This window comes from Oncorhynchus tshawytscha, linkage group LG19, assembly GCF_018296145.1.
Source record: "Oncorhynchus tshawytscha isolate Ot180627B linkage group LG19, Otsh_v2.0, whole genome shotgun sequence".
Classification (NCBI taxonomy): domain Eukaryota; kingdom Metazoa; phylum Chordata; class Actinopteri; order Salmoniformes; family Salmonidae; genus Oncorhynchus; species Oncorhynchus tshawytscha.
The window spans coordinates 4774510-4794497 of NC_056447.1; the positions used below are offsets into that span (position 1 = coordinate 4774510).

The 19988-nt window shown below is 43.9% G+C and overlaps 1 protein-coding gene across 1 annotated transcript; it reads left to right on the forward strand.

The window, feature by feature from the left end:
* The first annotated feature begins 17349 nt into the window (after window positions 1–17349).
* LOC112218258 (small acidic protein) lies at window positions 17350–19988 on the forward strand. The gene is made up of 5 exons (XM_024378905.2): window positions 17350–17537; window positions 18070–18153; window positions 18477–18537; window positions 18730–18839; window positions 19370–19988. Exons 1-5 carry the CDS (start codon window positions 17484–17486, stop codon window positions 19577–19579), a joined length of 519 nt encoding a protein of 172 aa, XP_024234673.1. The 5' UTR covers window positions 17350–17483; the 3' UTR covers window positions 19580–19988.

Here is a 19988-nt window from a genome sequence, read left to right on the forward strand (position 1 = left end):
AGATCAGTTTTTCACAATTCCTGACACTTAATCCTAGTAAAAATTCAGTTTTAGGTCAGTTTAGGATCACCACTTTATTTTAAGAATGTGAAATGTCAAAATAATAGCAGGGAGAATGATTTATTTCAGCTTTTATTTGTTTTATCACATTCCCAGTGGGTCAGAAGTTTACATACACTCAATTAGTATTTGGTAGCATTGCCTTTAAATTGTTTAACTTGGGTCAAACGTTTTGGGTAGCCTTCCACAAGCTTCCCACAATAAGTTGGGTGAAATTTGGCCCATTCCTTATGACAGAGCTGGTTGGTAGGCCTCCTTGCTCGCACACGCTTTTTCAGTTCTGCCCACCAATTTTCTGTAGGATTGAGGTCAGGGCTTTGTGATGGCCACTCCAATGCCTTGACTTTGTTTTCCTTAAGCCATTTTGCCACAACTTTGGAAGTATGATTGGGGTCATTGTCCATTTGGAAGTCCCATTTGGAACCAAGCTTTAACTTCCTGACTCAGGTTTTGAGATGTTGCTTCAATATATCCACATAATTTTCCTGCCTCATGATGCAATCTATTTTGTGAAGTGCATCAGTCCCTCCTGCAGCAAAGCACCCCGACAACATGATGCTGCCACCCAGTTGGGATGGTGTTCTTCGGCTTGCAAGCCTCCGCCTTTTTCCTCCAAACATAATGATGGTCATTATGGCCAAACAGTTCTATTTTTGTTTCATCAGACCACAGGACATTTCTCCAAAAAGTACAATCTTTGTCCCCATTTGCAATTGCAAACCGTAGTTTGGCTTTTTTTATGGCGGTTTTGGAGCAGTGGCTTCTTCCTTACTGAGTGGCCTTTCAGGTTATGTCGATATAGGACTCGTTTTACTGTCGATATAGATACTTTGTACCAGTTTCCTCCAGCATCTTCACAAGTTCATTTGCTGTTGTTCTGGGATTGATTTGCACTTTTTGCACCAAAGTACGTTCATTTCTAGGAGACAGAACGCGTCTCCTTCCTGAGTGGAATGACAGCTGAGTGGTCCCATGGTGTTTATACTTGCGTACTGTTGTTTGTACAGATGAACGTGGTACCTTCAGGCCAAACGAAATTGTTCCCAAGGATGAACCAGACTTGTGGAGGTCTACAATTATTTTCCTGGGGTCTCGGCTGATTTCTTTTGATTTTCCCATGATGTCAAGCAAAGAGGCACTGAGTTTGAAGGTAGGCCTTGAAATACATTAACAGGTACACCTCCAATTTACTCAAATGATGTCAATTAGCCTATCAGATGCTAAAGCCATGACATCATTTGTTGGAACCGACTTGCCTAAACTAAGTTTGTGAAAGAAATTTGTGAAGTTGTTGAAAAACAAGTTTTAATGACTCCAACCTAAGTGTATGTAATCTTCCGACTTCAACAGTATATATATACAGTGGGGCAAAAAAGTATTTATTTAGTCAGCCACCAATTGTGCAAGTTCTCCCACTTAAAAAGATGAGAGAGGCCTGTAACTCCCATCATAGGTACACTTCAACTATGACAGACAAAATGAAAAAAAAAAATCCAGAAAATCACATTGTAGGATTTTTTATGAATTTATTTGCAAATTATGGTGGAAAACAAGTATTTGGTTAAGAACAAAAGTTTACCTCAATACTTTGTTATATACCCTTTGTTGGCAATGAAAGAGGTCAAACGTTTTCTGTAAGTCTTCACAAGGTTTTCACACACTGTTGCTGGTATTTTGGCCCATTCCTCCATGCAGATCTCCTCTATAGCAGTGATGTTTTGGGGCTGTTGCTGGGCAACACAGACTTTCAACTCCCTCCAAAGATATTCTCTGGGGTTGAGATCTGGAGACTGGCTAGGCCACTCCAGGACCTTGAAATGCTTCTTACGAAGCCACTCCTTCGTTGCCCGGGCGGTGTTTTGGGATCATTGTCATGCTGAAAGACCCAGCCACGTTTCATCTTCAATCCCCTTGCTGATGGAAGGAGGTTTTCACTCAAAATCTCACGATACATGGCCACATTCATTCTTTCCTTTACACGGATCAGTCGTCCTGGTCCCTTTGCAGAAAAACAGCCCCAAAGCATGATATTTCCACCCCCATGCTTCACAGTAGGTATGGTGTTCTTTGGATGCAACTCAGCATTCTTTGTCCTCCAAACACGACGAGTTGAGTTTTTACCAAAAAGTTCTATTTTGGTTTCACCTGACATTCTCCCAATCTTCTTCTGTATCATCCAAATGCTCTCTAGCAAACTTCAGATGGGCCTGGACATGTACTGACTTAAGCAGGGGGACACGTCTGGCACTGCAGGATTTGAGTCCCTGGCGGCGTAGTGTGTTACTGATGGTAGGCTTTGTTACTTTGGTCCCAGCTCTCTGCAGGTCATTCACTAGGTCCCCGTGTGGTTCTGGAATTTTTGCTCACCGTTCTTGTGATCATTTTTGACCCCACGGGGTGAGATCTTGCGTGGAGCCCCAGATCGAGGGAGATTATCAGTGGTCTTGTATGTCTTCCATTTCCTAATAATTGCTCCCACAGTTGATTTCTTCAAACCAAGCTGCTTACCTATTGCAGATTCAGTCTTCCCAGCCTGGTGCAGGTCTACAATTTTGTTTCTGGTGTCCTTTGACAGCTCTTTGGTCTTGGCCATAGTGGAGTTTGGAGTGTGACTGTTTGAGGTTGTGGACAGGTGTCTTTTATACTGATAACAAGTTCAAACAGGTGCCATTAATACAGGTAACAAGTGGAGGACAGAGAAGCCTCTTAAAGAAGAAGTTACATGTCTGTGAGAGCCAGAAATCTTGCTTGTTGGTAGGTGACCAAATACTTATTTTCCACCATAATTTGCAAATAAATTCATTAAAAATCCTACAATGTGATTTTCTGGATTTTTTCCCTCATTTTGTCTGTCATAGTTGAAGTGTACCTATGATGAAAATTACAGGCGTCTCTCATCTTTTTAAGTGGGAGAACTTGCACAATTGGTGGCTAACTAAATACTTTTTTGCCCCACTGTATATATTTTTTGTATTTTAGGTAAGTTGACTGAGAACACATTCTCATTTACAGCAACGGCCTGGGGAATAGTTACAGGGGAGAAGAATGAGACAATTGTAAACTGGGGATGATTAGGTGACCATGATGATGTGAGGGACAGATTGGGAATTCTGCCAGGACACCAGGGTGAACATCCCTACTCTTACGATAAGTGCCATGGGATCTTTAGTGACCACGGAGATTCAGGACACCCATTTAACGTCCCATCCGAAAGACAGCACCCTACACAGGGTAACGTTTCAATCACTGCCCTGGGGCATTGGGATATTTTTTTTAGACCAGAGGAAATAGTGCCTCCTCTGGCCCTCCAATACCACCTCCAGCAGCATCTGGTCTCCCATCTAGGGACCGACCCTGCTTAGCTTCAGAAGCAAGCCAGCAGTGCAGTGGGATGCAGGGTGGTATGCTGCTGGCTATACCTTATCGTGGAGAGGTAAACAGCAACTAGTAACACGGGGCCGTGCCTACCATGGAGGACACTGAGGTCATGATGAGGTCAGATGTTCTATGAGATGCAGGGGATTGTATTTTATTTCACCTTTATTTAAACAGTTGAGATAGTTGAGAACGAGACAGTTTTCCCAAAATGTACTGTATGGAAGATAAGATAATGACTTATACCCATGGGGACATTTTGTTTGTAGCTCTATGCACATAATTAAAACACATAATCAAGCACAGACTAAGACATTTACAGACAATAATACAGATAGAAAATGTGTAGTCAAATCAAATCAAATTTTATTTGTCACATACACATGGTTAGCAGATGTTAATGCGAGTGTAGCGAAATGCTTGTGCTTCTAGTTCCGACAATGCAGTAATAACGAACAAGTAATCTAACTAACAATTCCAAAAAAACTACTCTCTTATACACAGTGTAAGGGGATAAAGAATATGTACATAAGGATATATGAATGAGTGATGGTACAGAGCAGCATAGGCAAGATACAGTAGATGATATCGAGTACAGTATATACATATGAGATAAGTATGTAAACCAAGTGGCATAGTTAAAGTGGCTAGTGATACATGTATTACATAAGGATGCAGTCGATGATATAGAGTACAGTATATACGTATACATATGAGATGAATAATGTAGGGTAAGTAACATTATATAAGGTAGCATTGTTTAAAGTGGCTAGTGATATATGTATTACATAAGGATGCAGTCGATGATATAGAGTACAGTATATACGTATACATATGAGATGAATAATGTAGGGTAAGTAACATTATATAAGGTAGCATTGTTTAAAGTGGCTAGTGATACATGTATTACATAAGGATGCAGTCGATGATATAGAGTACAGTATCAACGTATGCATATGAGATGAACAATGTAGGGTAAGTAACATTATATAAGGTAGCATTGTTTAAAGTGGCTAGTGATATATTTACATCATTTCCCATCAATTCCCATGATTAAAGTGGCTGGAGTAGAGTCAGTGTCATTGACAGTGTGTTGGCAGTAGCCACTCAATGTTAGTGGTGGCTGTTTAACAGTCTGATGGCCTTGAGATAGAAGCTGTTTTTCAGTCTCTCGGTCCCAGCTTTGATGCACCTGTACTGACCTCGCCTTCTGGATGACAGCGGGGTGAACAGGCAGTGGCTCGGGTGGTTGATGTCCTTGATGATCTTTATGGCCTTCCTGTAGCATCGGGTGGTGTAGGTGTCCTGGAGGGCAGGTAGTTTGCCCCCGGTGATGCGTTGTGCAGACCTCACTACCCTCTGGAGAGCCTTACGGTTGAGGGCGGTGCAGTTGCCATACCAGGCGGTGATACAGCCCGCCAGGATGCTCTCGATTGTGCATCTGTAGAAGTTTGTGAGTGCTTTTGGTGACAAGCCGAATTTCTTCAGCCTCCTGAGGTTGAAGAGGCGTTGCTGCGCCTTCCTCACGATGCTGTCTGTGTGAGTGGACCAATTCAGTTTGTCTGTGATGTGTATGCCGAGGAACTTAAAACTTGCTACCCTCTCCACTACTGTTCCATCGATGTGGATGGGGGTGTTCCCTCTGCTGTTTCCTGAAGTCCACAATCATCTCCTTAGTTTTGTTGACGTTGAGTGTGAGGTTATTTTCCTGACACCACACTCCGAGGGCCCTCACCTCCTCCCTGTAGGCCGTCTCGTCGTTATTGGTAATCAAGCCTACCACTGTTGTGTCGTCCGCAAACTTGATGATTGAGTTGGAGGCGTGCATGGCCACGCAGTCGTGGGTGAACAGGGAGTACAGGAGAGGGCTCAGAACGCACCCTTGTGGGGCCCCAGTGTTGAGGATCAGCGGGGAGGAGATGTTGTTGCCTACCCTCACCACCTGGGGGCGGCCCGTCAGGAAGTCCAGTACCCAGTTGCACAGGGCGGGGTCGAGACCCAGGGTCTCGAGCTTGATGACGAGCTCGGAGGGTACTATGGTGTTGAATGCCGAGCTGTAGTCGATGAACAGCATTCTCACATAGGTATTCCTCTTGTCCAGATGGGTTAGGGCAGTGTGCAGTGTGGTTGAGATTGCATCGTCTGTGGACCTATTTGGGCGGTAAGCAAATTGGAGTGGGTCAAGGGTGTCAGGTAGGGTGGAGGTGATATGGTCCTTGACTAGTCTCTCAAAGCACTTCATGATGACGGATGTGAGTGCTACGGGGCGGTAGTCGTTTAGCTCAGTTACCTTAGCTTTCTTGGGAACAGGAACAATGGTGGCCCTCTTGAAGCATGTGGGAACAGCAGACTGGTATAGGGATTGATTGAATATGTCCGTAAACACACTGGCCAGCTGGTCTGCGCATGCTCTGAGGGCGCGGCTGGGGATGCCGTCTGGTCCTGCAGCCTTGCGAGGGTTAACACGTTTAAATGTCTTACTCACTTCGGCTGCAGTGAAGGAGAGACCGCATGTTTCCGTTGCAGGCCGTGTCAGTGGCACTGTATTGTCCTCAAAGCGGGCAAAAAGTTATTTAGTCTGCCTGGGAGCAAGACATCCTGGTCCGTGACTGGGCTGGGTTTCTTCCTGTAGTCCGTGATTGACTGTAGACCCTGCCACATGCCTCTTGTGTCTGAGCCGTTGAATTGAGATTCTACTTTGTCTCTGTACTGGCGCTTAGCTTGTTTGATAGCCTTGCGGAGGGAATAGCTGCACTGTTTGTATTCAGTCATGTTACCAGACACCTTGCCCTGATTAAAAGCAGTGGTTCGTGCCTTCAGTTTCACACGAATGCTGCCATCAATCCACGGTTTCTGGTTAGGGAATGTTTTAACCGTTGCTATGGGAACGACATCTTCAACGCACGTTCTAATGAACTCGCACACCGTATCAGCGTATTCGTCAATGTTGTTGTCTGACGCAATACGAAACATCTCCCAGTCCACGTGATGGAAGCAGTCTTGGAGTGTGGAGTCAGCTTGGTCGGACCAGCGTTGGACAGACCTCAGCGTGGGAGCTTCTTGTTTTAGTTTCTGTCTGTAGGCAGGGATCAACAAAATGGAGTCGTGGTCAGCTTTTCCGAAAGGGGGCGGGGCAGGGCCTTGCGTCGCGGAAGTTAGAGTAACAATGATCCAGGGTCTTTCCACCCCTGGTTGCGCAATCGATATGCTGATAAAATTTAGGGAGTCTTGTTTTCAGATTAGCCTTGTTAAAATCCCCAGCTACAATGAATGCAGCCTCCGGATAAATCGTTTCCAGTTTGCAGAGAGTTAAATAAAGTTCGTTCAGAGCCATCGATGTGTCTGCTTGGGGGATATATACGGCTGTGATTATAATCGAAGAGAATTCTCTTGGTAGATAATGCGGTCTACATTTGATTGTGAGGAATTCTAAATCAGGTGAACAGAAGGATTTGAGTTCCTGTATGTTTCTTTCATCACACCATGTCACGTTGGCCATAAGGCATACGCCCCCACCCGTCTTCTTACCAGAAAGATGTTTGTTTCTGTCGGCGCGATGCGTGGAGAAACCCGCTGGCTGCACCGCTTCGGATTGCGTCTCTCCAGTTAGCCATGTTTCCGTGAAGCAGAGAACGTTACAGTCTCTGATGTCCCTCTGGAATGCTACCCTTGCTCGGATTTCATCAACCTTGTTGTCAAGAGACTGGACATTGGCAAGAAGAATGCTAGGGAGTGGTGCACGGTGTGCCCGTCTCCGGAGTCTGACCAGAAGACCGCTTCGTTTGTGTCATTCTCGATGAGCTATTCCATGATTCAGCTGTACGCTATTTACAGTCGTGGCCAAAAGTTTTGAGAATGACACAAATATTAATTTTCACAAAGTCTGCTGCCTCAGTTTGTATGATGGCAATTTGCATATACTCCAGAATGTTAAGAAGAGTGATCAGATGAATTGCAATTAATTGCAAAGTCCCTCTTTGCCATGCAAATGAACTGAATCCCCCAAAAAACATTTCCACTGCATTTCAGCCCTGCCACAAAAGGACCAGATGACATCAGGTCAGTGATTCTCTCGTTAACACAGGTGTGGGTGTTGACGAGGAAAAGGCTGGCGATGACTCTGTCATGCTGATTGAGTTCGAATAACAGACTGGAAGCTTCAAAAGGAGGGTGGTGCTTGGAATCATTGTTCTCTGTCAATCATGGTTACCTGCAAGGAAACACGTGCCGTCATCATTGTGTTGCACAAAAAAAGGCTTCACAGGCAAGGATATTGCTGCCAGCAATATTTCACCTAAATCAACCATTTATCAGATCATCGAGAACTTCAAGGAGAGTGGTTCAATTGTTGTGAAGAAGGCTTCAGGGCGCCCAAGAAAGTCCAGCGAGCGCCAGGACTCCTAAAGTTGATTCAGCTGTGGGATCGGGGCACCACCACTACAGGGCTTGCTCAGTTGATTCAGCTGTGGGATCGGGGCACCACCACTACAGGGCTTGCTCAGTTGATTCAGCTGCGGGATTTTTTTTACATGTATTTTATTTCACCTTTAATTAACCAGGTAGGCTAGTTGAGAACACCTTTATTTAACCAGGTAGGCTAGTTGAGAACACCTTTATTTAACCAGGTAGGCTAGTTGAGAACACCTTTATTTAACCAGGTAGACTAGTTGAGAACACCTTTATTTAACCAGGTAGGCTAGTTGAGAACACCTTTATTTAACCAGGTAGGCTAGTTGAGAACACCTTTATTTAACCAGGTAGGCCAGTTGAGAACACCTTTATTTAACCAGGTAGGCCAGTTGAGAGCAAGTTCTCATTTGCAACTGCGACCTGGCCAAGATAAAGCAAAGCAGTTCGACACATACAACGACACAGAGTTACACATGGAGTAAACAAACATACAATCAATAATACAGTAGAAAAATGTATATATAGTGTGTGCAAATGAGGTAAGATAAGAGAGGTAAAGGCAATAAAATAGGCCATGGTGGCAAAGTAATTACAATATAGCAATTAAACTTCAGGGCACCACCAGTACAGAGTTTGCTCAGGAATGGCAGCAGGCAGGTGTGAGTGCATCTGCACACACAGTGAGGCAAAGACTTTTGGAGGCTGGCCTGGTGTCAAGAAGGGCAGCAACGAAGCCACTTCTCTCCAGGACAAACATCAGAGACAGACTGATATTCTGCAAAAGGTACAGGGATTGGACTGCTGAGGACTGGTGTAAAGTAATTTTCTCTGATGAATCCCCTTTCCAATTGTTTGGGGCATCCGGAAAAAAATCTTGTCCGGAGAAGACAAGGTGAGCGCTACCATCAGTACTGTGTAACACCAACAGTAAAGCATCCTGAGACCATTCGTGTGTGGGGTTGCTTCTCAGCCAAGGGAGTGGGCTCACTCACAATTTTGCCTAAGAACACAGCCATGAGTAAAGAATGGTACCAACACATCCTCCGAGAGCAACTTCTCCCAACCATCCAGGAACAGTTTGGTGACGAACAATGCCTTTTCCAGCATGATGGAGCACCATGCCATAAAGCAAAAGTGATAACTAAGTGGCTCGGGGAACAAAACATTGATATTTTGGGTCCATGGCCAGGAAACTCCCCAGACCTTAATCCCATTGAGAACTTGTGGTCAATCCTCAAGAGGCGGGTGGACAAACAAAAACACACAAATTCTGACAAACTCCAAGCATTGATTATGCAAGAATGGGCTGCCATCAGTCAGGATGTGGCCCAGAAGTTAATTGACGGCGTGCCAGGGCGGATTGCAGAGGTCTTGAAAAAGAAGAGTCAACACTGCAAATATTGACGCTTTGCATCAACTTCATGTAATTGTCAATAAAAGCCTTTGACACCTATGAAATGCTTGTAATTATACTTCGGTATTCCATAGTAACATCTGCCAAAAATATCTCAAGACACTGAAGCAGCAAACTTTGTGAAAATTGTATATTTGTGTCACTCTCAAAACTTTTGGCCACGACTGTACACTGTCATTCACCATCTCACCCTTCAAAAGACATGTTTGTTTTTATCTATCCAGCTGGCGGCACTGTTGTCCCATTGTTGGGGCTCGCTACCTGCCGACAAACACAAAAGAGGAAGACAACAAGGACGTAGAATTGGAGAGAGGTTTGTTTGGATTTTGTGCCAGACACGGTGAACTTAATACATTCAATCCACTGGAAATGGCTAAACTACAGTCTGTGAAAGAGAGCGAACCGGCTCTACTTATTCTACTGGCTTGTGGCCCACTGACAACCACCCCCGGTTGGAGGGGAATAAAGGCAGTCCAAGAGTTGACACACACACAGGGAACTTTATTTACACACACCGAGGAAGACGAACACGGGGATGTACATAGGGATTGTTCTGTAAAAAGGGACGACCGAGACTGAGAGATAATCAACATGCTGTACAGGAGATAAATACACCGCATAGATATGTGCAGAGTGCAATAGAATGGGATAAGCTATGCGTGAAGAAATGATAATGACTAGAACAACTGGAGCATTGGACTGTATCTAAATAACCATGCATCACATAGTAACACAAGAGTCACAACTGGCTCTCATGCTAATAATAAACATGTTACCTAATAACACTCAATGAACATAGTGAAGCTATACCCGAAAAAGGAACATAAATGGTAAGAAGAGCTAATATCAACTTTTAGCACATACAGGATGTAGTATACACTTCCACAACATGTCCAATAACAATAGTGACACAAGCGTATGTGTTCTTCAAGCATCCCGGGTACACAAGTCCACCCACGCTCACAGAGCGGAAAAAGACCGTTCAGCCAATATTTACTCACTTGGAGAGCTTGGGTCAGGACCCAGTTCTCTCTGACTGTCTCTGAGGATGTTAGCCCTGTGCAGCAGCACCGTGAGCAGGAGTGGAACTCCTTTCTCGAGATGGAGGACCCAGAGCCATAGAGATTAAAGAGGAAGCCAGGACCACTCAGGAGTTAGGGCAGTTTCAAAGGCTGGAGGCTGACATTATAGAGTTCATATTTACTCCTCCCCAAAAGGTGCAATAAATTGGGGTTCTGAGGGTGCTGCGAGGGCAAAAAACATTTAGCTGTGGTGACTGTGGGAAAAGCAACAACCATAAGGGAAATCTGTTATTTTACTGACTCACACAGGAGAGAAAACTTTTAGCCGCGTCCTGCAGGAAATCTTCAGACATTATTTAACTGTGCTGGGTGGAGGATATGTATCAGACACTAAGTGAACCTGGACAGTCATTGCAGGGTACAGTGAAATTCTTAAGCTCCGAGCTCCATCAGTGCAGGTCAAAAGGAGAAGTGAATAAAAATGATAATATATAGATATCTACAAACATTGGGGGGGGGGGGCAGTAGAATGTTCCTGAGGGAACATTCATAGGGGGAGCAGCAGGGGGAAGTGAAAAGTGAATGAAACAATAATCAAAATAATAAAATATACAGATTTACAACTGTACAATGATAAATGTCCATGGGGGGATGGGGGGCAGGGTAAATGTCAGTTGGGGGGTTTGGCTGAGAGTACCGCCCTCTGTAGAGCCTTGCTGTCAATGGTGGTGGAGTTGCCATACCAAGTTGTGATGCAGCCCGACAGTATGCTCTTGATGGTGCTCCTGTAGAGCACTATGAGGGCCCTCGGGGACAGGCCAAATTGGGTTGAAGTGTCACAAAATGTGCCTCCTTCACCACGGTGTCCATGTGGTTTGACCATTTCAGCTCCTCAGAGATGTGTACACCGAGGAACTTGAAGTTTTTGACCGTCTACACGGCAGCCCCGTTGATGAGGATCGGGGCATGCCCAGCCTGGTTCCTCTTGAAGTCGACAATCAGCTCCTTTGTTTTGAGAGGTTGTTTACCTGGCACCACGCCGTCAGAGTGCCTACCTCGTCTCTGTGGGCAGTCTTGTTGTTGTTGGTAATCAGGCTTACTACTATCGTCAGCGAACTTACTAATGGAGTTGGAACTGTGTGAGGCCACACTGTCGTGGGTATTCAGGAAGTACAGGAGGGTACTGAGGACACACCCTTGTGAGGCCCCCGTGATGAGGATCAGTGTGGAGGAGGTAATGCCTACCTTCATCACATGGGGACGGCCCGCCAATATGTCCAGGACCCAGTTGCATAGGGAGGAGTTCAGTCCCAGGGCTGTGAGCTTTGTTGTGCGCTTGGAGGGCACTATGGTACTGAAGGCCGAGCTGTAGTCAATGAACAGCATCCTCACACATGCGTTCCTTTTGTCCAGATGGGTGAGGGCAGTGTCCATTGCAATGGCGATTGCGTCATCAATGGATCTGACGGGGCGGTAGGTGAATTGGAGAGAGTTGAGTGTCTCGGGTAGGAGGGAGGTGAGGTGGTCTTTGACTGGCTTCTCGAAGCATTTCATGATGACGGAGGTGAGTGGTAGTCATTCAATTCAATTACTTACCCTTTCTTGGGCACGGGGATAATGAACATCTTGAAGCAGGTGGGGATAATAGCCTGATCTGGAGAGAGACTGAAGATTTCAGAAAGCACAACGGCTAGCTGATCTGCACATGCTCTGATGGTACGGCTATGGATACCGTCTGGGCTTGCAGTCTTGTGAGGGTTAACATGCTTGAATCACTTACATACGTCCTCCTCAGAGTTGTTATGCTCGAAGCATGAGAAACATGTGTTCGCCCATTGTCCCGCGACATGACTGGCTTTCTATTTGTCATCCATGACTGTTAGAAGCCCCTGCCACATACAATTTGTGTCCGACCCGCTGAATTGCTCTTTCCCTTTGTCTTGCCATCTTGATCGATCTGCGTGGGTCATATTTGTACTGTTTAACCACACAATTGTCCCCGGTCACCTTGCCATTTTTATAAGCAGCATCTCTCTCCAGTTCCCTGCCAAGGCTACCATCAATCCACAGTTTTCGATTCGAGTTTTGTAAAGACACCATTGGAATCACATCCCCTATGCATTTTTTTTAGGAATCCGGTGAAGGAGTCTGCATATCAATTGATGTTATTCCCAGAGGCTCTCTGAAACATATTCCAGTCCACGTGATCAAAACACATGGAGCATGGATTCTGGTCGGTCAGACCAGCGTTGTACAGACCTGGGGCCTCATTTATAAACATTGTGTAGGCACAAAAGAAGGCTTACACCACTTTCTAAGCGAACTGCCAGGTCCTCCACGGACACTTTGACCCATAGGTATGCACATTAACTGGAGAAATTAGATACTGCGACTGCTATGGCAGAAGGATGGAACTTGAGAAACACTTTGAAATGTATATAATTGTGTAAAATAAATCAAAATATTACCTCTCATGTATTATATATGAAGAATTCCCTGGAGTGCACACAAAACCCCCCACAAAAAAAAACATGATTTGGGATAATAAATACAAACGGAGATATCGATTTTTGCAAAAGAATCCCTCACATATGTTGTACAGTTTAATCGGAATCATATTTATTTGGTTCTGTAATTATTAAACAATACTTGCATTTTATGAAATGTATTCTCATAAATAATTTGGTGAACAGTAGGACAAATTACTTTAAACGGATGCCGTTTTCGATGCTTCAGTCGGGCAGATAAAAATATATGAAACTGTGCATTTGTATCACATGTTCGTTGCGCAGAACTGTCACTGTGATAATGGCCCTGTCATTGTCAGCTACAATCAGGTTAATTACCACACCTGAAGGTGTTACACAATTTGGGTAGCTTTGACAATCAAATGGGTGGGTATAAAAAGACGTGCAATTACAATGCGTAATGACACACAATGGCTTTTATTGGCACTGTAGGAAGATTTGGCGAATGGAAGAATTCGGAGAGAGCGAATTTTCAGAGACTAGGCCATATTTACTGGCCAATGATTACGAGTGGTTTATGAGCCGGTTCCGATTACCAAGAGCTGTTCTCTTGGATCTCTGTGCTGTAGTGGGCCCAGCTTTCCAGAGAAGCAACCGCAGAAACCAAGGAGTGCCTGTCCCACTTCAACTCCGTGGCAACCTCGTTAATAGCTTCGATGGTGTCTGTTTGCAGGACTGCATCTGTGAGGACACAGCGGCTGGAGGGTTGAGCCGGGGCTGGGCGCATTCAGCTCCTGCTCAGCTGCAACACCACCGACCCCGCTGGGACACACAGCGATTATAAACAATAGAAAATGTCAATTGTTTGTGTAAATGAATGTTTAAACAACTTGAATGCATTTGGTTTACTCTTTTCAAACGAGGGAATACTAATTGCATACCTGGATCATCCGGTGCGTTTTGCATGTCCCCCTCCGACACTACTCCACTCCGGAGGGATTCCCCTATAATACCGGCAAGTCGCTCATCAAGGGGTTTGAGCTCCGGTGTCACCTTACCCCCATCCGTGGCACAAACACTTTGTCTGTGTAAGGCTATGTGCCCTTTGTCCTCCACTTTGGTCAGACCACTTCATTTTTATTACTGAAATGGTCCGACCTTTTGAGCCAGCAGCATTCACAGCGTCTGCCACATGCTGCCACTAACGCCTTTTTGGTATTTATAATGCCCACACGGTGTCCACCAAACAATATATTTTTTCTTGCTTCAACCTCTCCTACAAAAACTTCCATTTCACACGGGGTGAAATTTCTTTTTTAAAAGTTTTTCTGTCGGGAATTGTCATCATGCAGTCAGTATGGATAAATATTAAGGAAGTTTCACTGACTTTATAGGCAACTATGTGCGTTAAAAGGGTGGGACAAGATGCTCACGTGCGCCACATTTGGAGTTGATTGTGATTTATGAAGGGAAACCAGCGTGGGACATGCGTGTGAACTGTGTTATAAATCAGAATATTTTTGTGCAAAAGCACTTTCTATGTTTCCTCCGTATGTCACCTTTTGATGTGACTCCTCCGCATAGTTTTATAAATGAGGCCCCTGATACTGGAAGGAACTTCACCTCAAGTCTTTGTAGGCGGGGAGGAGCAAAATGGAGTCGTGGTCAGATTTCCCGAAAGGAGAACTGGAGAGAGTCTTATAACCTTATCGAAAAGGCTTGTATCATTGGTCAAGAGTGGAATTTTCAAGAGTTGAACAGTCAATGTGCTGATAGTAATTTGGGAGCAAGGACCTCCGCGACATTGCATGCTGCCTCTGGGTACGCGTTCTTCAGTTTGTTCAGGATATAATGAAGATCCTTTTTGAGAGCATTTTCGGTGTCGACTTGGGACGGGATGTACACCTTGGTGATAATCCCTGAGAACTCTCTTGGAAGGTAAAAAGGGTGACATTTGATGACCAAGTATTCCAAGTAGGAAGAGCAGAAGCTCGCAAATTCGAGTGGAATATGTTCTTAACTCTGCATTGCTGGTAAGGGCTTGTAAGCACTTCATGGTAAGGTACCTGTTGTCCTCGGTGCATGTGACAAATAAAATTTGACTTGATTTGAATTTGTGGTCGTTTGTTTTGGAATGTCTGTTATGGTGATAAGAGAATTGTGAGACAGATATTATTGATACATTAACCATTGCATACTTTTCAGTAGAATTTTTAAAAAACGAATCAAATATCATGTCCTTGATTAGAATCAGGTGTGAAATTGCGGGCTAAAACGAAAATGTGCGCTCATGTACCACTAATTCATACTCCTTGGTAGGGATTGCACTTCTTTACCTTGACCACTAGAGGGTACTATGGCCAAAGGAATCCCTCAGCATGCATCATTCATTTTATGACCATTGTTTTCCACAGTATCTCTGTTGGTTTACAAAGAAATGACCATGAAAGAGAGCATATCATGATTAATGTGGCCGCATGGTGCCATCTTTGCGCTCTTAATCTAATGAAAATGTGTTTATTTTGTTTTTCATCAGCATTCACTTGTTTGTGATTGTTTTGTGCCATAACAAGATAATCAACTCTGGCTGTTATTACTTAACCCAGTAAATTCACTCAAAGGATGTTAATTCTCCTCATCTGAACTCATCTGGTTTGATCTACATCATAATCCTATCTAAAATCTGTTATTTTATGACCAGTCATTTTGCAATTGAACTGCAAGTGTACTAACTAATATTATTTCTTCTGAACTGTTATGGGATATGTTACATTATTATATTGATTCTTTAAAATAACATTGTTGTAGGCTAGTGGGCACCTGCTGGTACTACTAATGATATAGCCATCATTCAGGAGCCTTATTGCCACTGGGAAAAATCATTGTGTGGCTCTAAGCACCAAGATAATAGCAACTTTCAAGCATAATAACTCCAAACATTCACTGTTTATTGTTATAAAACTAAAAACTGTGTGGGCTAGTTGATGTTGGTTAGCTAGCAGCCTATAACAACTGCACCACCCGCAACTGCAAGGCTCTCCAGAGGGTAGTGAGGTCTGCACAATGCATCACCGGGGGCAAACTACCTGCCCTCCATGACACCTACAGCACCGATGTCGCAGGAAGGCCATAAAGATCATCAAGGACAACAACCACTCGAGCCACTGTCTGTTCACCCCGCTATCATCCAGAAGGCGTGGTCGGTACAGGTGCATCAAAGGTGGGACCGAGATACTGAAAAACAGCTTCTAGGCCATCAGACTTAAATAGACATCACTAGCACATAGAGGCTGCTGCCTATATACATAGGCTTGGAATCACTGGCCATGTTAATAAATAGAACACCAGTCACTTTAATAATGTTTACATATCTTGCATTACTCATTTCATATGTATAGACTGTATTCTATTCTATTCTACTGTATCTTAGTCTATGTATTACTCATCTCATATGTATATACTGTATTCTATTCTATTCTACTGTATCTTTGGTCTATGCCGCTCTGACATTGCTCGTCCATATTGTCTTAGTTCCATTCCTTTACTTAGAATTGTGTGTATTGTGTATATGTTGTGACATTGTTAGATAGTACTTGTTGCTGCACTGTCAGAGCTAGAAACACAAGCATTTCGCTACACCTGCAATAACATCTGCTAAACACGTGTATGTGACCCATACCACTGGATTTGATTCGACATTTGCCAATCAATGAAATATGAAACTAGAGAGGAACTATCATGAGGAGATGGCTCTGGGCTACCTACTGTAGGAAAGAGATAGTACAACAAGTTACAAGATGTGGCAGCATTTCAGGTAAGATAAACACATTGCAGTTTTTTAAAATTAGGATGTACTGTTTTTACTTTGGATCACTTCAGGCATTTTCAGGACCCTTTCTTCTTATTTGTTCTACAGGGTCGAAGAACCCCTGTTTTCACATATATAATGGTATGGTGCTGGAGATGTTGAAAAGTGGTGGAAATCCAATTTAAGTTGAAATTGTTTTTTTTCTCCCCCCACTCACAAATAAGGGGCTGACCGTAATGTCTCTTATCCGGAGGTGTTGGAAAGAGTGGAAGTAAGGAGTAAGGTTGAAGATGTAATGATAGCAGGAGTAGAGACAATATGGTGTTCCTTGTCAACAGAGGGATCCTGACATGTTAAGCGTGGCAGGGTAGCCTAGTGGTTAGAGCGTTGGACTAGTAACCGGAAGGTTGCAAGTTCAAACCCCCGAGCTGACAAGGTAAAAATCTGTCTTTCTACCCGTGAACAAGCAGTTAAAAAGTCATTGAAAATAAGAATTTGTTCTTAACTGACTTAAATAAAGGTAAAAAAAAAAGGGGACTTAGAAGCGCGCAAACGGCTGAGCGTTCATTCTGCAGCGGCATTACACGGAATCCAGTCGATGAATGGTTGTTTGATTTTTTAAATGATTTGTATTATTTCGGGTCACCAGCTCCTCTTCCCGCAATGGAATATGTATTTTGTAATATATATATTTTGTTTCAATACCCTGTACAGTAGGTGGGCGGCAATACACCAATAGGTGTAGTCTGCAATAAAAACGTAAAGAAGAAGATCAAAGCACTGCAGCCGGAAGTTCGAATCGCTGTGTTCCGGTCGCGTTCTGCAGCCACAGGTCTTTGCTATTTGTTGACAGTAGCATAGCTAGCCAGTCTGAACGGCTATGTCAATATTTTGTTGACTTAGCCAGCTGAAGCGTTGCTGTGAAAATGAGTTCTCCAGGGAATCGACACGGGACAAAAAGACCTGGCTCTCCAAGTGAAGTAGGTTAACTGTATAAACGTTAGTTAGCTAAAGTCATTGAAACGTGACTACCTTGCGGTTCAGGTAGCTAGCAAGGCCCGTCTTGTTGGCTTCAGCAAAGAGAAGCATGCAGCCAGTTTGCGTCCTCATAACTAACCCAACAAAGCCATAACTACAGCGTAAAGCCAGTTATAAAAATCGTTGGTAAAACAGCTAACTTAGTTAATTGTAAACAACCCTTAGTATAGATAGTCAACAAATCATTAAAAAAAAGCAACGTTCGTTTTTAGCTAATTTAGTCACCATGTTAGGTGGCCAGATTGACAGGTCATTATGCATGCCAGCCAGGCAATAATTAGAAATGTAGTTTTTGATAAACGAATCAACTCCATGCTGTTACTACTAGGCCTATGATGTAACTAGCTAACGTTAGATTGTGATGTAGCTAATTTGGCAGTTTGATCTTTGAGGCTAAGGTGCAATAGACCTAGGCTATATTCTGGGATCCCATTCGTTGTGTACTGTAGCCAATCCTGTGTTGGTTTCTTGCAGGATGGACCTACACCATGGGAAGCTGCAGATCTGGGGGACAGTGAGAGAAAGCAGAAGTTTTTGCGGTTGATGGGTGCAGGGAAGGTTCGGTCATGTTCTATGTAGACTATTACAAGGTTTCCCACCCCTCTGGACCACAAGGTGTTTACATTTGTTGTGGCCCTTAAACTGACACACCTGGCTCAATGTAAACTAATCACCCAGCCCATGACTAGTTGAATCAAGTGTGGCAGTTTCAGGGCAAAACATCTGGAGCTGGACAAATGTTTTTCTTGTGACTTACCTTTATTCCAGTATTAGATTGAGCCACCATTTTGTCGGCTACACCTTATCCATATAGCTTTGTCAAAGGAGAAACAGAACTGTGGTATTACAGAATCCAATGTTTACCGTGTTTGATTCTGCAGAAAGAGCACACTGGACGCCTAGTCATTGGAGATCACAAGTCAACATCCCATGTCCGCAGTGGTGAGGAACCCTCTTTGAATTATATGTTAGGGTTGTCATGGTACTGGTATCGTGACAACCCTATTCTGCACTCTGTTTGATCACTCTTTATTTAGGGATGTATCCATTTAATCTTATCCCATACAGCACTATTTCAGACCGGATAGCACTGTATTGGGTATGATTGGTGTTTCACTAGCTTGTCCTCTGCAGGGGCGGAGGACAGGAGGATGAACTCTGAGCTGGAGCTGCAGTACCAGCAGGGGCTGGACGGGAAGCTGTCAGGCAGAAACAGGAGACACGTCGGCCTGGGCTTCAGTGAGGTGAGAGATCATGGAGAGACAGGTTGAACATCGATACAGAGCGTGCATGCCACTTCTGCCATAAGTTCCTGTTGATGGTTGAGAACAGGTCCTAGCAAAGATGTCTGACAAATTGATGCTTAGAGGCTCATAATTTATGGTGTTCGATGGCTGAAAGCGAGGTACTAAGAAACACTTGTTTTCCTTTTCTGTTGCAAAACGTTTGTCCTAATGAGCACAACCCTGGCCTGTTACAGCTAGGTGAGGCTAGAATGTCATGATTAGACCGCGATATTATACTGATTGATGGATGATCTACATGTTGAGATCTTAGTTAGGGGCAATGCTTCTTATTGAACATGTATATTTTCTATTGCATGTAAGATTAATGACAGCAGATTAAGTTCCTCGACATGTGGTAGCTCTGTAAGACTGTTTGTGATTGGCTCAAGTCACAGGGGCATGATTGTTACAGTCAATGTAATGTACACATCTGCGTGTTGCCCCAGTCTTCAGATATGAAGTGTTTCTCTTCTGTTGTCCCCCCACAGCCTGAACCAGCCCCACCTTCCCCACCTGCAGAAAGCCAAAGCAAAGCAGAGCAACCAGCCAGTCCCAAAGCCCCAGACAGCCCTTCGGAAAACCAAGAGTCACCAGAGAAATCCCCTTCACAGAGCCCAAACGGCAGGACAGAGCCCAGCTCAAAAGACAAGAGGGTAGAAGACAAGAAACACAAAATGGCCTTTGTGAAGTCATCCTAAGAAAGGGCGAAAAACTAAATCACTTTTTCTAATGTCGAACCACAGATTTGTAAATATGTTCTTTTGTCTCTGAAGTACTTGGTAACTTCATGGTTTAAGAATGTATTTTTATGTTTCAATGCTGAGCAGCAGCGTAGTGTACTACTGTAGGAGGTGACGTAATCGTCGATTGAGACAGATTCTTCCCATTATTTTCTTGTCAATTTTTAGGAATTCCTAACTGGAAGAGGGACTGGTCTGATGTGTTTTTAATGGATCTGAGATGAAGCAAAGGCTTTAATTAAGTTGTATTGAATGAAACTGGGTTGAACCTATTGGCTCGATACCTCTTACTTGGCTCGATAGCTCTTTTACAGTCCTGTTCAATGTCTCACCATCAGTAATAAAAGGTACTTAATGACAAACTGAA